At 47.7% G+C, this 23,504-nt stretch overlaps 1 protein-coding gene across 1 annotated transcript in view; it reads left to right on the forward strand.

The window, feature by feature from the left end:
* Nucleotides 1-23,504, forward strand: part of LOC123756613 (microtubule-associated protein futsch-like) — a 117,232-nt gene that overhangs the window by 55,244 nt on the left and 38,484 nt on the right. Inside the window, exons 7-11 of the mRNA XM_069331421.1 lie at nucleotides 3,819-4,070; nucleotides 4,576-4,744; nucleotides 8,796-8,937; nucleotides 11,356-11,552; nucleotides 14,611-22,020. Of these exons, the coding sequence (XP_069187522.1) occupies nucleotides 3,819-4,070; nucleotides 4,576-4,744; nucleotides 8,796-8,937; nucleotides 11,356-11,552; nucleotides 14,611-22,020 (8,170 nt within the window). The remainder of the gene's footprint in view (nucleotides 1-3,818; nucleotides 4,071-4,575; nucleotides 4,745-8,795; nucleotides 8,938-11,355; nucleotides 11,553-14,610; nucleotides 22,021-23,504) is intronic.

A 23,504-nucleotide genomic window follows, 5' to 3' on the forward strand; every position in this document is an offset into this window, starting at 1 on the left:
CTGTCAGAGGCCGGTGTACAGATGTGCTGCTCTCTCTCTCCCTCTGCATAAAGGCGCGTCCGAAAATGCTTTTAGGGGGCTTTTATGACTTTCCAGTTTATGGGGTAATTTTGGTGTTTTATGCGGGCATGCCAACTGGGGCGGCCTGCCAGGCTGGGGGGGCCTGGGCCAGGCTAGGGGGCCTGGGCCAGGCTGGGGGGGCCTGGGCCAGGCTGGGGGGGCCTGGGCCAGGCTGGGGGGCCTGGGCCAGGCTGGGCGGCCTGCCAGGCTAGGGGACCTGGGCCAGGCTAGGGGGCCTGGGCCAGGCTGGGGGGCCTGGGCCAGGCTAGGGGGCCCCTAACAGGAGGTCTGGGCTGTGTCCTGGAGGGCCTCGTACAAAGTCATGTGTCATGACACTTGAGGTCATGTATCACGACACTTGCGGTCATGTGTCACGAACATGTGAAATGGAACACGTAATTTTCAATTAAAATTCTAGTTCGTGGTCGAGCAAATGTAAATTCTGCATCTATACTCGGGAAGCCGCAAGCGGTGAGAGACACCCCGCAGCCGCAAGCGGTAAGGGACACCCTGCAGCGCAAGTGGTGAGGGACGTCACCGCAGCCGCAAGCGGTGAGAGACACCCCGCAGCCGCAAGCGGTAAGGGACACCCTGCAGCGCAAGTGGTGAGGGACGTCACCGCAGCCGCAAGCGGTGAGGGACACCCCCACAGCCGCAAGCGGTTAGGGACACCCCCCACAGCCGCAAGCGGTAAGGGACACCCTGCAGCGCAAGTGGTGAGGGACGTCACCGCAGCCGCAAGCGGTGAGAGACACCCCGCAGCCGCAAGCGGTAAGGGACACCCTGCAGCGCAAGTGGTGAGGGACGTCACCGCAGCCGCAAGCGGTGAGGGACACCCCCACAGCCGCAAGCGGAGAGGGACACCCCCACAGCCGCAAGCGGTAAGAGACACCCCCACAGCCGCAAGCGGTAAGGGACACCCCCACAGCCGCAAGCGGTAAGAGACACCCCCACAGCCGCAAGCGGTAAGGGACACCCCCACAGCCGCAAGCGGTAAGAGACACCCCCACAGCCGCAAGCGGTAAGGGACACCCCCACAGCCGCAAGCGGTAAGAGACACCCCCACAGCCGCAAGCGGAGAGGCGACAAACAATATTTACACAAAGACTCGGTCTTCCTCACCCCCCCTCCCCCCACCTACTACAATCTGTGTACATCTTCCACTCTTACTCTCGCTCTTAATCTTCCCCTCTTCTTCCCTCTCCCTCACAGCCGTGCAGTGTCTCTTCCACTGTTCTTCATTGTTCTCCTTCGTCCGTTTGTTCCTTGTTCTTCAACTGTACCTTCTCCCTCACGACGGAGCCCGTTTTGTCTTCCATCTCCTTCACATCCTGTTTTGTCTTCTACTTTATCTCCTCTATATTCTCTTCCCTCTATCTTATTCCCCACCTCTACTCTAATTCATTATTTCATTATTCTCTCTCTCTTTTAATCTTCTACTCGAAGGCTCCCACAACCTGTTTAAGTTAGACAAGTGAGACAAGTTGGTCCTCTTCAACTCAGAGAGAGAGAGAGAGAGAGAGAGAGAGAGAGAGAGAGAGAGAGAGAGAGAGAGAGAGCTGGATGCTGATCCAGTCATCTACCTGCTGAATGATCTTGGCTTCCTGCTTGCTACAACCTCACTATCAGACCATAATAATAATAGATAACCACTATCTCATTCAGAGGTAATATGATGAACTCTTATAAATCTCTCAGCTGGGAAAAGTCTGGTATCTTTGATACTTGATAGCTCAGGTGCTTCCTCGGCTCGTGTCATAACTAATTTACATACAAGTAGAGTTAGTTACAAGGGCCAAGGAGATTTTTTGGCTCATCAGACTACCTGACTGCCGTAATTAAACTGCCTATCACGACAGAACGGAGCGAAGACTTTCACAAGCTGGCAATGGGACAGGACGAACTCCCTCCAATTAGAGGGAGCACCTGAATGGAATCCCTTGTTCCAGTGTGACGTTATCTTGAGATGGTTATCTTGAGATGGTTATCTTGAGATGATTTCGGGGGCTTTAGTGTCCCCGCAGCCCGGTCCTCGACCAGGCCTCCACCCCCAGGAAGCAGCCCGTTACAGCTGACTAACACCCAGGTGCCTATTTTACTGCTAGGTAACAGGGGCATAGGGTGAAAGAAACTCTGCCCATTGTTTCTCGCCGGCTGGGATCGAACCCAGGACCACAGGATCACAAGTACAGCGTGCTGTCCGCTCGGCCGACCGGCTTCCCAACAGCCTATAGACGTGAACAGCCTATAGAAATCTTCGCAAATAATAGCCTTCGACAGCCAAACCGTGTCAAACATCGACACCCAAATTGTGTCAAACATCGACACCCAAATTGTGTCAAACATCGACACCCAAATTGTGTCAAACATCGACAGCCAAAACCACGGTTGGTCGAATGGCTTAGTCACATTCCTAGAGCAAACACATCCCTCACTGGCAGTATGTGACTAAGCCATTCGACCAATCGTGGTTTTGGCTGTCGATGTTTGACACAATTTGGCTGTCGATGTTTGATACAATTTGGCTGTCGATGTTTGATACAATTTGGCTGTCGATGTTTGCCACGGTTTGACTGTCGACGTCGGGTGGGAGCTGAGGCTCAAGCAAGGCCTGTAGGAAATATAAAACACATGAACACCGACTCACAACATGAACATTCATAGAGGAACTTGTCTTAAAATGAAAGAAGTTAATTAACAAAGTTTGTTATCTCCCGATGATAACCAAAAATATGAAGGAAAGTTGAATCATGAAAAGTTGGATCCAAAGTCTCGCTGAAGAGGAGGAATTAGAGGGATGGAGTGACGTACCAGGAAGTGAACATTACCCAGGAAGCAGCTAAGACGGCTACTGGGAGGTAGAGAAGAATATCAGAGACAAAAATAAAAGTAAAAAATGCCGTTAGCTTAGGCTAACGAAGCACCTTTCCAAAGGAGCAAGTAGGAGTCATTATAGAGAGCCATACACACAAGTTCTCCGATTAGGAGTCAACGTAGTTAAACCTGTGTACATGAATGCAGGTGTAGTTGCAAATAGAAGGGTATAGTAAGTTACCGGGACAGGTGGCAGAAGTACAACCACACATTATTGCAATATTAGAAACGAAATTATAATATTATATAAAATGGGATTTTCACAGGATATTAAGTAACGAGATATATATTTCATTAGACTTGACTACTTCTCCATAGTCATTCTTAAGTACACCACACACACACACACACACACACACACACACACACACACACACACACACACACACACACACACACACACACACACACACACACACACACACACACACACACACAATAATAGTATACAGTTGGTTAGAGAGCGTTCGCTGGCTGGTGGACGATGGCGTGACGGTGAAATATTTACTTCTGGGTGTAAACATAGCATCATTTACCTGGGCGGAGAGGAGCGGTGAGCGTAGCGGGCGGGAGCGGAGCTCTCCTGGTGTCTCCTACCTTCTCTCAACAACCATTAAGAGGGTAGTAAAGACCAGTGTGTGTGTGTTCCTGTGGGAGGCTGCAGTAAAGTGCTTCTGATGCTGGCCCTGCTGCTGCTGTTGCTGCTCCGTCTGCTGCCTGCCCTTTTGTTGCTCCTGCTGTCTCTGCTGGCTCTCCTGAAAAGCTGGCTATTTTAGTGTACCCGGTATTAGGTATACTTTAATTGTTGGTTTCTGTCTACACACTGTCTACACACACATATATATATATATATATAAACCTCTCCCCTCACCTCTCCCCGGCAGCCGTCACCATGCAAGAAGAAGAGTCTGCTCCCCGCGTGTCTGCGCGGGCGTGTGCCCTCCGACGAGAACGTGTACGTCAAGACGCACTCCGCCCACACCTCGCCCGCCCACCGCCGCACCCAGCAGCAGCAGCAGCAGCAACAGCAGGAGGAGATTGACTACGACGACGAGAACTACTTCAAGCGACGACCTCAGACGATCTGCTACACCGACCCTCGGAGGCTAGCCTCCCTCGACGACACCCTCTCTAGGGTGAGTGTGAGGGAGGGTGAGGGTGAGGGAGGGTGTGGGGGGAGGGGAGGGGGGGGGGGAGGTGAGGGAGGGAGGGGAATATGGGTGTTGGTTCATAGCCACTTTGTAATTCTTGTCTCATAATATTTAGCTAATATTAATAATAATAATAATAATATATTATACTCCCTGACTTTACCATCACCAACAATGCCCCTCTCTCATTGTAATGCTTCTCTACAATCATCATTCAAATGGTATCAAATATAACTGACTAGTTAATAATTGCTCACACGTAATAACCTATTCAACATTTGCTCCTAAATAAAATAAATTCATGTTTAAATTATATTTTTAATATATTCCAACTGTCGTCGTTTTGTGTATGGACGAGAAGTCACCCCTCTGTATAAACTTAAACCCTCCCCCTATACATCACGCCATTGTACTCAAACTGACAATATTTTCAATATGCTCTCTCTCCACCACCTGCTGGTGCTCCTCCCCGTGCCGCTGCGCCCCACAGAGTGGCCGAGCCCCACGGCCCAGATCCGAGGTCCCCAACAGCGCGTACGACACCTACATCGCGGCGGACGATGCCGAGGCGGACGCTGCCAGACGGCCGACGCAGCTGGTCCTCACCTCGGGCGAGTATCACTCGGCCGAGACCTTCCCTGAGGACAACACCAGGGAAGGTAAATGGTCCTCAGCTGTTCAGGGGTCACTTGATCCACCCCCTTGTTTATTCCCTAATCCACCTTTGTTTACTCCCTAATCCACTTAACCGGCAAACTTGGACGTTTAACTTGCTCTGGGAGTGGTCGGTGCGCGGGAAGTTTGGTCGTTCTAACACTAAGACTTGTACAAGTTTATCTCAGTTGATCTCTCTCTCTCTCTCTCTCTCTCTCTCTCTCTCTCTCTCTCTCTCTCTCTCTCTCTCTCTCTCTCTCTCTCTCTCTCTCTCTCTCTCTCTCTCTCTCTCTCTCTCTCTCTCTCTCGCTCTCTCTCTCTCTCTCTCTCTCTCTCTCTCTCTCTCTCTCTCTCTCTCTCTCTCTCTCTCTCTCTCTCTCTCTCTCTCTCTCTCTCTCTCGCTCTCTCTCACTCTCTCTCTCTCTCTCTCTCTCTCTCTCTCTCTCTCTCTCTCTCTCTCTCTCTCTCTCTCTCTCTCTCTCTCTCTCTCTCTCTCTCTCTTTCACACACACACACACACACACACACACACACACACACACACACACACACACACACAAAAGAGAGAGGGGCCTCCAGGCTGTTGATGGAGGGGGTTAAGAGTGGATATATCAAGAGAATGTAAGGGATAAATGAGAGGGTGAGGGAGTAGCTCGGGAAGAAGAACAAGACGAAGCCAGTGCATCTTAGAGCAACACTGACACAATTTTCAGTAACATAAAGTGTAATTAATTTAAAGGCTACATAAACTCGTTAAATAGGCAGGGCCCATGAGTTGAGGCCCGATAGTATGAACTTTTCCAGGTAAGCACACACACACACACACTGATCCGGATTCGATTTACAGCACTGACAGAAACAATTGGACAGAGATTCTATCACCTGATGCCTCTGTACACCTAGCAATAAATAGGTACCTGGAGGCTTGACAGCTGCTGTGGGCTACATGCTGTGTGCGTCAACACTCACACAGTTGATTGACAGTTGAGAGGCGGGACCAAAGAGCCAGAGCTCAAACCCCTCCCCCCCACCAAACAGACGATCACACAGTGTTTGAACTAAAGCTATGGCTCCATAAACATAGCACAGTGGTGTGTGTGTGTGTGTGTGTGTACACTCACACACACACATGTACACATGACAAAAATATAACCGCGATTTATATTCAGTGTTGAAAATATTAGTGCGTAGGGTACACACATTCAATATAATGAATTTTGAGAGCTGTGAAAAAAAAAAAAAAAAAAAAAAAAACTTTTGAAAAAACCTATCCAGATTTTTGGTCCATAAGTATATAATAATTTTTTTGCAAACGATAAATTCGTTAATTATAAATAAAATGCTACAAGAGATAGTAGATAATTTAAAGTTTGAATAATAATAAAAATAATATAAGTATTAATCTGGAGTCAGTACGTAGTATTAATAATAATTTTATTTATAAAATATACTTAAAATATTACATTGGTTAATTAGTAGGTACAGAAAATGTTGTTTAATGCCACTAATGAAGGGGTAACTCGTTTGAAACTTGGGAATCTTGTATTTTGTGAGAGATATAGTGGTTTCGATCGTCTGTGCCAGAGGCACTTAATATATATATATACCATGGAAGCAGTGCGGAAATCGGGCAGGAGTTTCCAGTCTCCATCTCGCCCTCGTCCAGTGTCATGTTTGTCAACATGACCATTACGAAATGTTGCAGGAGTAGGCATGATAGGAAGAACGGGAGCAATTATAATAGATATCTGAAGAGCGGGGCCCAGGAGGCGAAGCTCCCTATGCACCTATGTGTGAGTGCAAGTTTATGAGTGTGGGAAGCACATGAACAATAGGGCACACACACACACACAGACACACACACACACACACACACACACACACACACACACACACACACACACACACACACACACACACACACACACACACACACACACACACACACGCACACACGCACACACGCACACACACACACACACACACACACACACACACACACACACACACACACACGCACACACGCACACACGCACACACACACACACACACACACACACACACACACACACACACACACACACACACACACACACACACACACACACACACACACACACACACACACACACACACACACACACACACACACACACACACACACACACACATGCCAAACGGGTCCCGTTGTGTCCAGTTATGTGTTCAGAAATTGCAAATATGTGGGAAAAGTTAACAACTTTTTTTTTGGGTTTCAGGAACTAGAACAAAAATTATATTTACACAAATTGTTACAAATGTGTTTTGTTGAACGTATTGATTGAATTGAATGACATTGTCCTGCATAGTTGCACGGTGCAATGTATTCATGTATGATGCACCTAGCAGTTACCTAGGTACTTCTGTTACCTAGCAGTAAAATAGGTACCTGGGTGTTAGTCAGCTGTCACGGGCTGCTTCCTGGGGGTGGAGGCCTGGTCGAGGACCGGGCCGCGGGGACACTAAAAAAGCCCCGAAATCATCTCAAGATAACCGTGTATAGTCTTGATACACAGGTAATATACACACACACTTCTCATTCTCATCATTATGTATAGCATTGTGGTGCTAATCATTGTGACGTAATGTTGCCAAAGTTGACCTCCTTGGGGTTGCTTTACATTGTAATATGGTTTAGTCACCATCTTGAGGTTATCTTGTGGTGATTTCGGGGCTTTTAGTGCCCCCGCGGCCCGGTCCTCGACCAGGCCTCCACCCCCCCCCCCCCAGGAAGCAGTCCGTGACAGCTGACTAACACCCAGGTACCTATTTTACTGCTAGGTAACAGGGGGCATAGGGTGAAAGAAACTCTGCCCATTGTTTCTCGCCGGCGCCTGGGATCGACCCCAGGACCACAGGATCACAAGACCAGCGTGCTGTCCGCTCGGCCGACCGGTTCCCATTAAGAGTCCGACCATTAAGAGTCCGACCATTAAGAGTCCGACCATTAAGAGTCCGACCATTAAGAGTCCGACCATTAAGAGTCCGACCATTAAGAGTCCGACCATTAAGAGTCCGACCATTAAGAGCTCGACCATTAAGAGTCCGACCATTAAGAGTCCGACCATTAAGAGTCCGACCATTAAGAGCTCGACCATTAAGAGTCCGACCATTAAGAGTCCGACCATTAAGAGTCCGACCATTAAGAGTCCGACCATTAAGAGTCCGACCATTAAGAGCTCGACCATTAAGAGTCCGACCATTAAGAGTCCGACCATTAAGAGTCCGACCATTAAGAGTCCGACCATTAAGAGTCCGACCATTAAGAGCTCGACCATTAAGAGTCCGACCATTAAGAGTCCGACCATTAAGAGTCCGACCATTAAGAGCTCGACCATTAAGAGTCCGACCATTAAGAGTCCGACCATTAAGAGTCCGACCATTAAGAGTCCGACCATTAAGAGTCCGACCATTAAGAGCTCGACCATTAAGAGCTCGACCATTAAGAGTCCGACCATTAAGAGCTCGAGGCGCTATGTTGCAGCCTTCAATGTTGTCGTTTTTTATGCAATGATTTTTTTGTCCGTTTTCTTATTTTGTAATTGCCGAAGAATTGTACTTGAAAATTTCTTAAAGTTAGAGTATATTACAAAAGAATGTGTAGAGTGTCTAGTGTACAATATATTGGAGCCTGTGGAGTATACTAATGTAGGGTACTGGAGTCTCTGGAGTATACTAATGTGTAGGGTATTGGAGCCTCTGGAGTATACTAATGTAGGGTACTGGAGACTCTGGAGTATACTAATGTGTAGGGTATTGGAGCCTCTGGAGTATACTAATGTAGGGTACTGGAGACTCTGGAGTATACTAATGTGTAGGGTACTGGAGCCTCTGGAGTATACTAATGTAGGGTACTGGAGACTCTGGAGTATACTAATGTAGAGTACTGGAGCCTCTGGAGTATACTAATATGTAGAGTACTGGAGCCTCTAGGTATACTAATGTAGAGTACTAGAGTCTCTGGGTATACTAATATGTAGAGTACTGGACTGTGACTTACGGTAATATGTGACGCAGGATACACGTTGCGGCGGACGGCCTACACCCAGCCCAACACGCCCGACCTGAGCCACTCTCTGCGCTTCAGGCAGGTCACCACGCCGGAGGTCTTCCTCGACGACCGGCCGCAGAAACACGTCAGCTTCCAGAAGGCCATGAGGTGTGTTCTTCTTATTAGTTCCTCTAGCACGGGCTCACCATAGCCCGTGCTACATGAACACTTCGTTCTGAGTAGCTTAATCTAAGACAACAACAACAACAGTTCCTCTACATAGCGACCTTCTAAGATGCTGTGTTCCTACTAGTAGTTTTAGTAGTACTGGTAGGCAGTCTCGGGAGACTATGGGGTTGTGCTCTGGTTGTTGAGGCTGGAATGGCCTCGTTAGTGTAGTTTAACAACTACTGGTAGTAGTTAAACCAGTGTGAGCTCAGGGAGGTGGGGGGTATACACTCATGAGAATGGATTGAGAACGACTACATAATTCAGTGCTATTACCTACTCTCTAGCCATGGCTAGGTTAGGGTTAAGGGTTACTTTTGGTTAAGGTTTGATTAGGTTAGATTAGGGTACGTTTCATTACGAATGGTTGCATTAAATACAGTGTATTATTGATGATATTGAGAAATATCGTATGTAAATTTCTCTAATGGTAATATTATTATGGATGTATTGCTACGTCACTAGGTAAGTCTGTTACTAAACTATTACCTAAGCTACTAATAAATATACAGTTAGAGCTAATAATTGGCATATTCATACTCTTTCTAAAATAACAGTTACTATCACTAATATTACTGTTTATAACGCCAGTGCTACTCTGACCTCTGCTACTTGTACTTATAGACGCCCTCCCTCTAAAATGGTCTATATTTCTAGTAACACTGCTGGCATATCCTTGTTCATTTAATATTCATACCGGTACTTTAGACTACTACTGTTAATATGTTGTTTAAGATTCAGCTACTCAGAACAACAAGTTCCAAGTAGCACGGGCTATGGTGAGCCCGTAGTGGACTTACCTGGCACAGGAGCGGGGCTGTGTACTATTAATAATATTGGGACCTTAGCTATATTTGAAAAGAGGGGAAGACAAGTGGGAAGAGTATGGAGAGAGAGAGAGCGGGGAGACAGATAGAGAGAGAGAGAGAGAGAGAGAGAGAGAGAGAGAGAGAGAGAGAGAGAGAGAGAGAGAGAGAGAGAGAGAGAGAGACAGACAGACAGACAGACAGACAGACAGACAGACAGACAGACAGACAGACAGACAGACAGACAGACAGACAGACAGACAGACAAGCAGACAGACAGACAGACAGACAGACAAGCAGACAGACAGACAGACAGACAGACAGACAGACAGACAGACAGACAGACAGACAGACAGACAGACAGACAGACAGACAGACAGGAGATGAAAGAAAAGGGGGGGATCTAAGACTGGTCATTACTTCACAGTCTCCCTTCAAGAATAAGGTCCTGAGAATACTTATGGCTTTCAATTAAGGTTGGATAATTAATCGTTCATTTTTCATCTTGGAGATGATGTGATCATTTAGCTTTTTAATGATGGCATGCTTCATACATCTGTGCTACAGAGAGCCAGGGGGAGTGCGGGGAGGGGGCTGGGAGAGGTCTGTGCCACCTGTAGGTCACAGGCGGTACACAGACTCTGACTGACCCTCGCTGAAGGTGAGGGTTGAGGGGTAAAATACCGTGGAGAGGGGGAAGAGGACAGGGAAGAAAGACAAAGAAACAAGGGATGAGAAAGAAGGAAAGAAGGGAGGGGAGTAAGGAACGGAAGACAGCAAAATGGACAGGCGCCCCCGGATGGCAAAGTGTGGGAAACTTTGTAGGAAGGTGAGGCGGGGAGGAGACACTTGAATCGTTATTGTGATGGAGCATAAAGTGTAATTTCCCCCCCTCACCCCCCACCGAGGGGAATAACGTAAAGAGGGGAGGCTGTAGGAGAAAAGGGAGGGAAAAGGCAGCTGGCAAGAGTGTGCAGGACGGGGTCGTCGGTGTCTGGACGCCTGGCTTCCACTCCTGTGTCTTCATTTCCGTTTGTGTTCCACACCTCGCTGCCCCTGGAGACCTCTCCCCCTCACCCACTCCACCGGAGACACCTCTCCCCTCACCCACTCCCCCTATATGATCCCCTCAGCCCCCCCCCCCTCAGTTACTGGCCCTGGGGCAACACTCACCAGTAAGCCTTAATCTTTTCCCTCCTATCCGCCCTCAGGCTTTAATTACTGTACTACCAACAATATTAATCATTGTAATATTATCAGTACCGGTCTTTAATCTCAGACTTACTGGCAGGTCCAGGTCTATGCTAGTTCCCGCTTCTATTAACTCTCAAACCTAAACAAATGGATTTGTTTAGGCCTCCCCTTAACCAGGAGGCTCCGCCCCTTACGTTACAGCAAATGGTCTCGGTTACAGCTCACACAGTTGTCATTCACCCATTATAATGCTAAAGGTATATATATATATATATGTTTTTATTTATATGAAAACTCAAATTTTGTATATCTATGTGTGTGTGTTCCCTCCGGACTAATCCTTGTGGCGCCCCGGCAGCCGGTCGGCGACGGTGGGGGGCCTGGAGGAGCACGGGAGCCTCGGCCAGGACGACAACAACGGCCGAGGCAGCAGCAAGTCCGGCGGGTCGAGGAGCCACGAGCGGCTGCTGGACGGTCGACGGTCGCCGGACTACGTAGAGCAGCGGGCGCTCGACCAGCTGCTGGCGCCCGTCCTCACCAAGGCTCTCCTGCAGGGTGGGTCCCTGGCGCCTTCTCTAGTCCATGTTCACTCCCTATAGATGAAGTTATATGCTTGTGGCTGGCGTCTTTCTCCATGAGGGTGATACTTATTTGGAATGTTGTCATTCTGCTGAAGATGATATGTCTCTGTATATATATTAATGATGATGTGTTTTACTCTGACGCCATTTTTTTGTGTGTACACCGTTAAACTGGTGTTGATGGGCCGGTGTATCCACCACTCACCGGTCTGAAACACTCTCACATGCTCCTTAATACAGTATTGTATTGTAGCATTTACTAGTGTGATTGTTGGTTGTATTATTGTTAATATATATATATTGCTTCTATAATGTCCTTTGTCTGTACGTTTGACATGTGACGTGCTGGGATGTGCTTTAATGTAGTGTGATGTGCTAGGATATGAATACCTGTGATATTTTGACAAACTTTCTCATTTCTACGTTTGAATCTATGAATGAAGTCTTCCTCCATTACTTTGACAGCGAAGATCTTTAAGGTTTTTCCTGTGGCTCATCAGGGCGTATTGTGTCCACCTGTGTGCCCTCGTTCGAGTCCCCCTCGTAGTCAGCGTGCAGCCATCCAGCAATAACAGTATATGTTGTGGCAGAACAAAATTAGGAAGTTTTGCACACAAATAGTCCACAATTTGTCCTGTTGAAAATTGCCCTTAAATTTCGCATTTCATCGCAGGAAACAATGAACAAAAACAACACCTGACTTAATCCATATTAGGCCTAACCTAACCTATCCTAGGCCTATCAAGCTGTATTAGTCATAAAGTAGTAGATATTTGTGTCATATTATGCTTAGTATCAGACCTCACCTGTACTGGAAGCCATTAATTAATGGAGGTTTTCTCATATTTTCGTATCATTCTCTGTGTGCGTTTCTCTTTTGGGAAGGTTGTCCACTTGATCATTTACCAACACCTTCCTCTTAATAATTTGTTTGAGCTGGTTCTTGGCCCTTTGTGTCCTTTCTCATACCTTTCCTCTCCTATTTTTCTTCCTTGCTTTTTTATATCTTGGTTTTTTTTTTGCCTCTAAAAACAGGCATTTTTATTACTTGGGCTCCTGGCTAATGACTGTCAACACTGGTTGGTTACTGACTGCAACTGTTTGCCTTTCTGCTTGTTCTTGTTGCATTCAATCGCGTCTCGTGTGTGTGTGTGTGTGTGTACTCACCTAGTTGTACTCACCTAGTTGTGTTTGCGGGGGTTGAGCTCTGGCTCTTTGGTCCCGCCTCTCAACCGTCAATCAACAGGTGTACAGATTCCTGAGCCTATTGGGCTCTATCATATCTACACTTGAAACTGTGTATGGAGTCAGCCTCCACCACATCACTTCCTAATGCATTCCATTTGTCAACCACTCTGACACTAAAAAAGTTCTTTCTAATATCTCTGTGGCTCATTTGGGCACTCAGTTTCCACCTGTGTCCCCTTGTGCGTGTTCCCCTTGTGTTAAATAGACTGTCTTTATCTACCAAGTGTGTGTGTGTGTGTGTGTGTGTGTGTGTGTATGTGTGTGTGTGTGTGTGTGTGTGTGTGTGTGTGTGTGTGTGTGTGTGTGTGTGTGTGTGTGTGTGTGTGTGTGTGTGTGTGTACTCTCTCACACACACATACACAATTGTGTGTGTGTGTGTACTCTCTCACACACACATACACAATTGTGTGTGTGTTTGTGAATTGACAGATTGAAATTGACAGAGTGGAAATATACGAAATGTTCACACGGAATAGTAACAGAACGAGGGGACATGGGTGGAAGCTGGAAACTCAGATGAGTCACAGAGATGTTAGGAAGTTTTCTTTTAGCGTGAGGGTGGTGGGAAAATGGAATGCACTTAGGGAGCAGGTTGTGGAAGCAAACTCTATTCATAATTTTAAAATTAGGTATGATAGGGAAATGGGACAGGAGTCATTGCTGTAAACAACTGATGGCTAGAAAGGCGGGATCCAAGAGTCAATGCTCGATCCTGCTATAGAGGTCCTGCAGGTGTTTGGATCAGGTGTTTCTCAGCTTCCAGGTGTGTGGTTCAGCATCCAGGTGTGTGGATCAGGTGTGTCTCAACCTCCAGATGTGTGGATCAGGTGTGTCTCAGCCTCCAGGTGTGTGGATCAGATGTCTCAGCCTCCAGGTGTCGTCTCAATGAACGCACATCATGTCACCAGCGACGGCTCTCTCTCTCTCTCTCTCTCTCTCTCTCTCTCTCTCTCTCTCTCTCTCTCTCTCTCTCTCTCTCTCTCTCTCTCTCTCTCTCTCTCTCTCTCTCTCTCTCTCTCTCTCTCTCTCTCTCTCTCTCTCTCTCTCTCTCTCTCTCTCTCTCTCCTCTCTCTCTCTCTCTCTCTCTCTCTCTCTCTCTCTCTCTCTCTCTCTCTCTCTCTCTCTCTCTCTCTCTCTCTCTCTCTCTCTCTCTCTCTCTCTCTCTTCTTCTTTCTCTCTCTCTCTCTCTCTTCTTTCTCTCTCTCCCTCTCCCTCTCCCTCTCCTTCTCCCTCTCCCTCTCTCTCCCTCTCTCTCCCCTCCGTGATCAGTTGGTCACATCTCTTAACATCGTAACCAGACAGCCGCTGCTGTCCGGTTACGGAATACATCACAAGTGCACTTCTATGGACTGCTTCGGTTACCTGATTTTTTTAGTGTCTGGCTTCTGTGTCTGATATGGCCCCACATTGCACAGAGTTTGAAATTTGAGTTGCTCATAGATCGGGATTTGCAGTATTTATGTCACGCATAATAATGAACTAGTTTTTGTCCGAGAAATTATATGTTATTCATGCATCTAATGAAGGATACGTGTACATTCTTGTGTGTGCGTGTTGGCAAGCTCATGTCACTGGCCGCCTAGCGGTGCTCACCGCAGCTACTGGACGTCTGGGAAGCTCACTGGTTGGCCGTCATATTGTACGGGTCAACCAATGACAGTCACAGACTCCATGACCTTAATCATATTAATTATTCCAGACTAGACACACATTGCCATACATACCCATAGTTATTAGATTAGATGTAGATGCGCTTAGTAACTGTGTACCGTTCGTTCACTCAGAACCAGGTCACAAGAAACAAGGGAAGCCCCTTCTAGATGTCACGAAGAAATCAGGGGGTCGAGAGGTCGACTCTGAGGCAGGGTCACGCTCAAGAACTCCTTCCCTCAGGAGAAAGAAGACAGAAAAGAGAACGATATGTGTTCAGACCGATGAGGTTTTGGGCTGCGACTTCCAGTGGGATGTAGAGGGACAGGGAGGCGACGGTGGGGAGCAAGGTCCTCGGGGCGGGTCTCGTCTCCCCAGGAGAGAAGAGGCCGATCTCGCTGACGAAAAACTGAAAAGACGTCAAAAGAAAAGCAAGAAAAAAGTGACAGTTATTGTCGAAGCAGAGAAACCAGTCAAGAAGGAGACTGTCCACTTCAGCGACCAGCCTAACGAGACCATTCAGCCAGTCAGTTATTTGGACACTCAAGATAAGCCCTCGAGAGTTAAAAACAAAATAGCTGAGTCTCGTAGTAATATTTCGGGGCAGTGTGAGGCACCGTCCGGCGGGGCCGCGGTGGAACAGAAGGTGGTCAGTGGCTGCCGTGAGGCTGGCCAAGGTGATGACAACAACGGAAATCTACGCCCAGGAGGCATTAAAAAGTCAGCATCGCAAGTGAGCAAAGTTTCCATGGGGATGCAGACGGACACAGTGGCACCGTCAGTATTAAATAATCGGATTTTTTTAACAGAAGATTTAGACACAAGTACAGACTGGCAAGGAGAGGAAAGCTCCATTGACTGGCACACGAGTGCCAGTTCCTTAGCGTGGCACACTGACAGGAGCTCCTTCAACTGGCACACGGACGCTAGCTCCTACGCCAGGCACCTAGACGCCAGCTCCCTCTCCTGCAGGGATGATATTAGCTCCTTCGCTCCTGATTCACGGGAGGAGACAGACGAAGAAGACATTCTTAATATGAACATAGATATATTAAGAGAGAGAAGACACAAACAGGTTCCGGAGGTGCTGGTGATGGAGAACGTCGCTTGGGATGGAGGAGGCGAGCAAAATCATCAGGTTCTTGCTGGAGTCTCAGAATATAATGTAAAAAAGTCACCAGACCTAAAGAACGAAGCGGCGAGTAAAACAAATCAGATTCATAAAGACCAAAATAGAGATAAATACAAGGAAACGCATAAAGACGAAGAGATATCAGCAGAGAACATCTCGGAAATAAAAGGGAAAGAAGAAGGTAGTCAAGAGAGCGGCGAGCATTCTGAAGATCAAGGGACGGACGCCATGCTCCGACGGCTTCGTTTTCGGAGACAGATGGCAGAAGAGTTCTTGCAACACCACGCGCAGGCCAACAAGGCGGACCACGAGCGCAGGCTGGCTACTGACAACTTTTCGTCAACTTTTCCCCGGAAAGACGAGAAAGAAGCGCGGTCCAACCTGGTACTGGCTACACCTCAGCCATACCTCGAGGACTGGGAAGGCAAAGTGCCTCTGGAGACATGTAAGACTTGGCCCAAAGTTTCTGTTGATTCTCAAAGATCGGATGATATAGATTTGCGAGCATTTAATGTGATATCTGTCCCTTGTTTGGCTGACGGAAGAAAAGGCGCCAATAAAAACCCACGGCATAAGACCAGTCACCTTGAAATTAATCTTGTATATAAATCCGAACCGAAAAATGAGCAGAAACGCGTAACAATTAGTAATAGCCAACCGATAATCAATTTTGATCTACAAGAAAAGAATTCCTACAACAAGGTGACTTTTAGTGATAACAAATTTGAAAATAGCCTTAACTGTGATAAGCCAAAGTCATTTAATGAGAATACAAAGACTAAACAACCAAGGAAGAAAAGGACGGAAACAATGAGTTTAGACAGGAAAACAAAGCGGTCTCAACCAGCTGAAATTTCGGATGAATACCCGAGGAGCGACAACGACTTGAGGACGCTCTCCGCGTCTCAGAAGAAACCGGCCCTCAAGCTGGGCACCACGAAGTCTCAACAAAGGAAAAAGAAAACGAGTCAGAAGGATATAAGTGAGTCTGCTCATAAATCCAACAAGGACCACGATAAACCCAAAGAAGGAACGACGGAACAAAAGTTAAAACAAAAGGAACAGTTAGGAGACCGAAGAAACAGAGACTGGAATCTGTTGTGTTATACCACGGACACCAGCTCCACTCTCACTAACACCGACTCCGTGGGAAGGAGAGTTAAAAAGGTAAAGAGGAAAACTCTTGCGGTGCAGACAGAAGGCGATAATGTCATTTCTGAACAAATGGAAGAAGTGGATGAATCGTTTGGTGGTGTGAGGGAGCAGGTGACGGAGGAGGCAGCCACAATGAAAGAGTTACCCATTCTAGAATGTGTAGTAGTGAAAGAAAATGAATCATCCAAAGAAAACGAATGTTCCACTCCAACGGTAACTTCACTGAGGCGGAAGAGAAGCATTAAAAAGAAAACACAGTGTGTTCAAACCACTCCGTCTTTGGACGAACCGCATAATGTTTCTTTCTCTGCAGTCCGAAATATTGAGCATGCAGAGAATCACGGAGCGAAGGATCGAGTTAATCTCAGTCCTCCACTAATAGAGCGAGAAGATCGTAAAAATACCCTCAAATTACAAGTTCCGATAGAGAGTCGAGAAGCGTCAGCAAAGCAGAGAAACAGTCACCCAGCTCCAGACACTACTTCCCTCAACACCAACACCAGCTCCTTGCGTCGAATTAGAAAGGTAAGAAAGACAGCAGCAACAACCCAGACTGATGACTGTCTCAACCCTGGCCTCTTGGATATTCCTCAAGGTAGCCAACCAGATTCAATTTCGGTGCGCACTAGCTCCCTCCGGCGCATCAGGAAGACGGTGAAGAAGACGGTCGGTGTACAAACTGACGACGCCATTCCAGTATATCTCCACAACCTGAACTTGACCGTAGCAGAGTTGGCGGGTAACGGCTGGGAGGAAGGGGCGGGGGAGGCATTGCTTGGCTTGCCTCAGAGTGACTCTCTCATCTACGTCAACATTCCGGCGGCGCTGTTGGAGGTGGGCGAGTCAGGCAACGACGCTGACGTTAGTGAGGCCGAGAGCGACGACGTAGTGAAGAGGAGGTACGGCAGGGTGGTCGCCGCTCTCAAAGCCTGCAGCAAGGTGGATGAGGACGAGAATGAGGATGTCGGAGACGAGGCAGGTGTCAGAGGCGAGGCAGGTGCCGGAGGCGAGGCAGGTGCCGGAGGCGAGGCAGGTGCCAGAGGCGAGGCAGGTGTCAGAGGCAAGGCAGGTACCGGAACTCATCATGGAGAGACTAGGTTCGAAAAACTCATCGGTGGAAACGAGTTTAGCATTTCTGAGCTTGATGTAACGTACGATATGGAACGCGAGAGCCAGAGACAAGGAGCTGCCGCGCTCGAGAGTGATGATGATGATGACGCTGGAGCCCCCGATGGTGAGAGTGATCATGAGAGTGCTGCTGATGATCCAGATGATGGAAGGGATCAGGAGGCAGATGCCGGTGCTCCAGAAATTTATAGTGCTCACTATCGTTACACAGGTGCCCCAGACGGGGAAAGTGACAACGACGATGACACCGGCGCTCCTGATGGTGAAAGTGATCAGGAGGCTTCTGATATAGGTGCCCCAGATGGTGAAAGTGATCACGAAGGTTATCATAGAGGCATCCCACATGATGGAGGTGAATCAGGTGCTCCTACAGATACAGAAGTCAACAAACCAGAAGAGAGTAGAGTGGAGCCGAGCAACATGCGCGCTCCACCGAGCACTCCTGTGGACGCAGCACCAGAGACCACTGAAGACGACAGCGATGAAGACGTTGGAGACATCTACGTGGTTGACCACCACTACACTAGAGCAGCAGAGAGTACAGCTGAACGTGACAGTCCAGAGGGAGGAAAGATGCAGCACTTCGACATGAATGTCTGCTTTGCGAATAAGCTAGACAGAGAAAGTAGTGACGAATCTTCATGCAAAGAAAACGACGATATTGGACATAGGAAGGTGGAATATGAAATTCGTGAAAACAGTAATGAGGATGAAAAGTACGAAAATCAAAAACAAGAAAACGCAACCAAACTGAGAGAGAATATTGGGGAAGACCTGACCGCCCTCACAACCTCTCAGGAGTACTCATTAGACAAGGTGCCAGTGATCGCTGTACAAGTATTAGACGAGTCGCCGCTACAACACGACGGAATAGAAGCTGAAATGAATATGCAACATGCGGCCAGAGCCTGGATGGACCGGGAATATAGAGAATTTGAAGTCACTGGATTAAGAGAAAGTTGTGAAAGCGAGGACTCTACAATTAGAGACACTGTCGTGGAGAGAGAGGTTCCCAAGCTATCAACAGAAGGATGGACGAAGCAGCAGGAGCAGGAAACAACACGCTCCGGAAGGATGCTCTGTGACGCTCCTGTCATACAGACACCATTTATGGTTGAAGAAAATGCTTCGATGTTAGAAAATACGGGAGATGGTGGTACTCTAGAAGTAGGTGAGGTCACAGAGTACGAATCCAATGACGCTGATAGAGAAGAAAGAGCCAACACACCCGATACAACAACATACATTTCTGGTAGCTCGTGTGAACTACAGCCATTGTGTAATGTTTTGGCGGAGGCGAGTGTCGACACTGATAAGAAGAAAGCATCTAAGCCCGAAAGGGAAAAAAGAACTTTCATTAAGAAGACGAACTTCATAGAAAAGAGAACTCTTCATGAGAGAGGATGCTTTGTCGAAAATCGACAAGACATCAAATCAGAGACAGATGATGGTTTGTGTTTAGATGTTGGTAGAGGGCTGAGTGCTGGGTCTTTGTCATACGGGAACAAGACCATTGGCAGCGAGCAAGAGGCTGCTCTAACGGCGCATGTTAGTCAACAAGACTACAAAGATCAACCATCTGCCTCAGGGGCTCATGTGAAGGAACCGAGTGCTTCGGAAGCTTACCCTAAGAAACCAGACCATGAAGGCCACCCGTGTGCTTCAGGGGCTCTTGCTCAACAGCCAGGCCGAAAAGATCACCCAACTCCCAAAGACATTGCTTCTGAGGACAAAAATACTGCTCAAGAAACTCAACTTAACACAGACAAACAAACGGAAGAAGAACAACAACAAAGCCATTTGAGGGAAGACCTCATATACAAAGACAAACAAAATATACAAGCAAACGAACTTGAAATAAACAAATCAGAAGTAACCCAACATTTCCAAGACAAAGAGGTCGACTCCACCGGCCAACCAGACGATGAAGAAAGTGTTGGCGAAGCCTCTGAGGTTCCCTCGAGGGACCAACTGAAGGTTGACATGAGGTCCTTCGAGTCAGGTCATACCTTCAGTGATGAAGACGAAGATGTCGTTGTAATAAGCTACAAAAGAGCCGGCCAGGGAAAAATGGACATGAGCTATGTCTCAGAGACGGTGGAAGATGGTGCTGCAGAAGACTTTAAGGAACTCTCAGAAGGTATTCTACAGGAAGAGGTTAAGGACGCATCAGATGGTAGACTACAGGAAGAGATTAAGGAGCTACCGGAAGGTAGACTACAGGAAGAGATTAAGGAGCTACCGGAAGGTAGACTACAGGAAGAAGTTAAGGACGCATCAGAAGATAGTCCGCAGGAAGAGGTTAAGGAACTTCCAGAAGATAAGCTAGGACAAAGTAGTTTACAAGAGAAGATTAAGGAGCTACCAAAAAGTAGTATACAGGAAGATGTTAAGGAACTACCAGTAAGTAGTCTACAGGAAGATGTTAAGGAACTACCAGAAGGAAGTCTACGGGAAGTGGTTAAGAAACTAGCAGAAGAAAGTCTACGGGAAGAGGTAGTACGGGAAGAACTTCCATCAGACAGTCTACAGACTGAAAGAAATATCGTCGATGTGTTTCCATCTACCTTTCAACAAACCAGAGACCAGGAAGAGAGTAAAGCCAGGGAGAAGGAGAAGGTGAAAAGGCCAAGAAAACCAAGGAAAGGGAACATAATTGAAAGAAGGTATGTTGACAAAATGGATGCGCGCCAAAACACAGCTGATGATAAAGACAAAGCAAGAGAGGAGTGCGCACAGAGGCAGCAGCAAACAATAACAAACGAAGACCAATATGACGTGGAGAGGCAGCCACAGGGAGCTGCTCTTGGCCATGGAATGAGAAAGAGAGAAGAGCAGGTACAACAACACATGGTTGATAATGGCGGGGCAATACCCAAAGAGGAGAAGAAAAAGAAACGGAGACCAAGGCAAAGGAAACATAAGAACAAGAAGGAGGGAGATGGCATATGGGGCATGGGAGCAGGAGGAGGAGGAGAGGTTGAGCCCCAGACTGCTCACCTCCACGGAGACACAGTAGGCAGCCACAGCCAGGCTGTATGCCAGTATGGGGATACAGTAGGCGACCAGAGACCTGGTGCCTACCACCACAGCGGTACAGTAGGCGACCAGAGACCGGGTGCCTACCACCACAGCGGTACAGTAGGCGACCAGAGACAGGCTGCCTACCACCACAGCGGTACAGTAGGCGACCAGAGACAGGCTGCCTACCAACACAGAGACACAGCAGGCAGCTGTGGTCAGGCGGCACACCATCACGGAGGCACCACCAGAGAAACAAAGAGGAAGGAAGGGCTCAAAGAGGGAGAACTGCAACAAGTTTACGAAAACAAAGACGAAAGAGAATCTACAGGTGATAAAAGAAGTACGAAGTACACGAAAAGTGATGAACAAGGCGAAAGAACAAAAGAAGAGAGTTTTAAAAAGACAGATTATAAACCCTGGGCAGATGAAGTTGATGAAGAATATTCTAAAGAATGGAGTCCACTCGGAGTTGAAGAGAGAACACGAGTTCTCTCAGGCTCACGGGAGAACGACAAAATTCATAAGGTTCCCCAAGGCATAAACTACGTTGAAAAGATAAAAGGGGACGAAAGAGAGGGAATTCATAGAGATACATTGGCTGACTTTGAGGCACTGACAGAGGAGGAAACTTCGTATTGTGATGACGATTCGAGTCAGTACGAGAACTCGAGTCGTTGCGAGGAAGAGAGCGAGGATGCAGGTGAGGGAGGAGGAGAGCAGGATGCCTACGAGGAGTACCTCATGATCCGCGAAGGGAACATCCAGGAGGATATCAAAGCCGTGGATCTTATCTTCAAGGACGTATTCAAGGATTACAACAGCGGGGAGTTTTTGGCAGACGCTGACATCTCCCAGAGCGAGTACAGCGAGCACCAGCAGGGGGCAAGAGGCGGGCTCCAGCTGCAGGAGGAGGAGGACCAGCTTCAGAGGGTGCTCGAGGGCGCGTCTCCGGACACCCATCCACCTGCTGACTGCCACCCAACGTCTCAGAGACTGGATTACCACCTTTCTCAAGGGATTATTAAACTTGCCACGGGATCTAAATGTTCAGAAAAGGAGGAAGCCTCTGTGCAAGACGCCTCCTCGCACGCTGGCGAACTGGAAGGTCAGTACCCATGACCCTGCCTCGAGTTGACCCGACCCGCGTGTCTAATAATACCCTGGAGTGTGTGTCTAATCACCGCAAGGTACGACTAACGCTCTTAACGTGAGGGGGGCGACACCTGGGCCCTCGTGTAGGTCTCCTTTTTGCTTCTAGAGATCTTGTCAGCTAGTAAAAGTTAATTTAGGACCATGTTTGTCTCTTATAGGCTCCTCTCACTTATGCAGTCAAGCATATAACAACTCTTAAGCACACAAGTTTAACATATTGTTAAAACAGGAGTTGTAAGATTACTGATAACACTAATGGGGTAGAGTTTGTATAGAAGATAATATTATTTGTCGGTTCTACGTGAGTTTTGCACTTGAAACTGCCCCCTCTGAAGGAGATATGGTATACTGAAGCTTGTGTATTGTTAGTAGAGATATTTACACATAGCAGACATTGGGCACGACCTCCACAAGACGGGATCGACGTGATCTGCCCCACACTTGAGTAGACAGTGTGATATTACCACTACACAATACACCTGTTCATGTCTTCATTCCAACACATCCCTGTATGTTATGTCCTGCCATTAATGAAATGAATCATGTCATCACCAGGAATGTAATGTTATTATTACTGTACCGTACAGTGTTTCATGTCCCCCCCCCACCCACCCCACCATCACCGCCACAAGAGTTTCATGTGGTAAGATTGTCATCGCCTCATCATAATGAGTAATGAGTGATTTGTTCAGTGATGAGTTACATACACACCACAGCACTCCTGTGGCGTGTGTCTAGTTACTCTGTTTAACTTTATGTGATGCCAAGTGAATGATGTGTATCCTGATTTATCTACGTTTATTAACATGTGTTTCTGGGATGGTTATATGTGTGTGTGTGTCTCTCTCTCTCCTGATTTGCCTCGAGATTCATCATTTGATCTTACTCTTGTCTCTTGTTGTGCGTCGCAGCTAGTCTCCTTTTATTGTTATATTATGCTTGCTCCTCCGCGTCCTGTATTGTGCCTCCTCCTCCTTCTTATTGTTACTGTAATGTGTTCTCGTCTTTCGGGTTACAGCGACTGCCTCTTCCCTCCCTCCCCCTCCCCTCAACCTGTTCACCACCAGCATTACAGTCGTCGACCCTACCTCCCCTCTGACCCACCCGTCCAGGTATGTAAACCCGAACCCCACACCTCTGACCCACCCGTCCAGGAATGTAAACCCGAACCCCACACCTCTGACCCACCCGTCCAGGTATGTAAACCCGAACTCCACACCTCTGACCCACCCGTCCAGGTATGTAAACCCGAACCCCACACCTCTGACCCACCCGTCCAGGTATGTAAACCCGAACCCACACCTCTGACCCCACCCGTCCAGGTATGTAAACCCGAACCCACACCTCTGACCCACCCATCCAGGTATGTAAACCCGAACTCCACACCTCTGACCCACCCGTCCAGGTATGTAAACCCGAACCCCACACCTCTGACCC

Source organism: Procambarus clarkii, chromosome 26, assembly GCF_040958095.1.
Source record: "Procambarus clarkii isolate CNS0578487 chromosome 26, FALCON_Pclarkii_2.0, whole genome shotgun sequence".
NCBI classification, from domain to species: domain Eukaryota; kingdom Metazoa; phylum Arthropoda; class Malacostraca; order Decapoda; family Cambaridae; genus Procambarus; species Procambarus clarkii.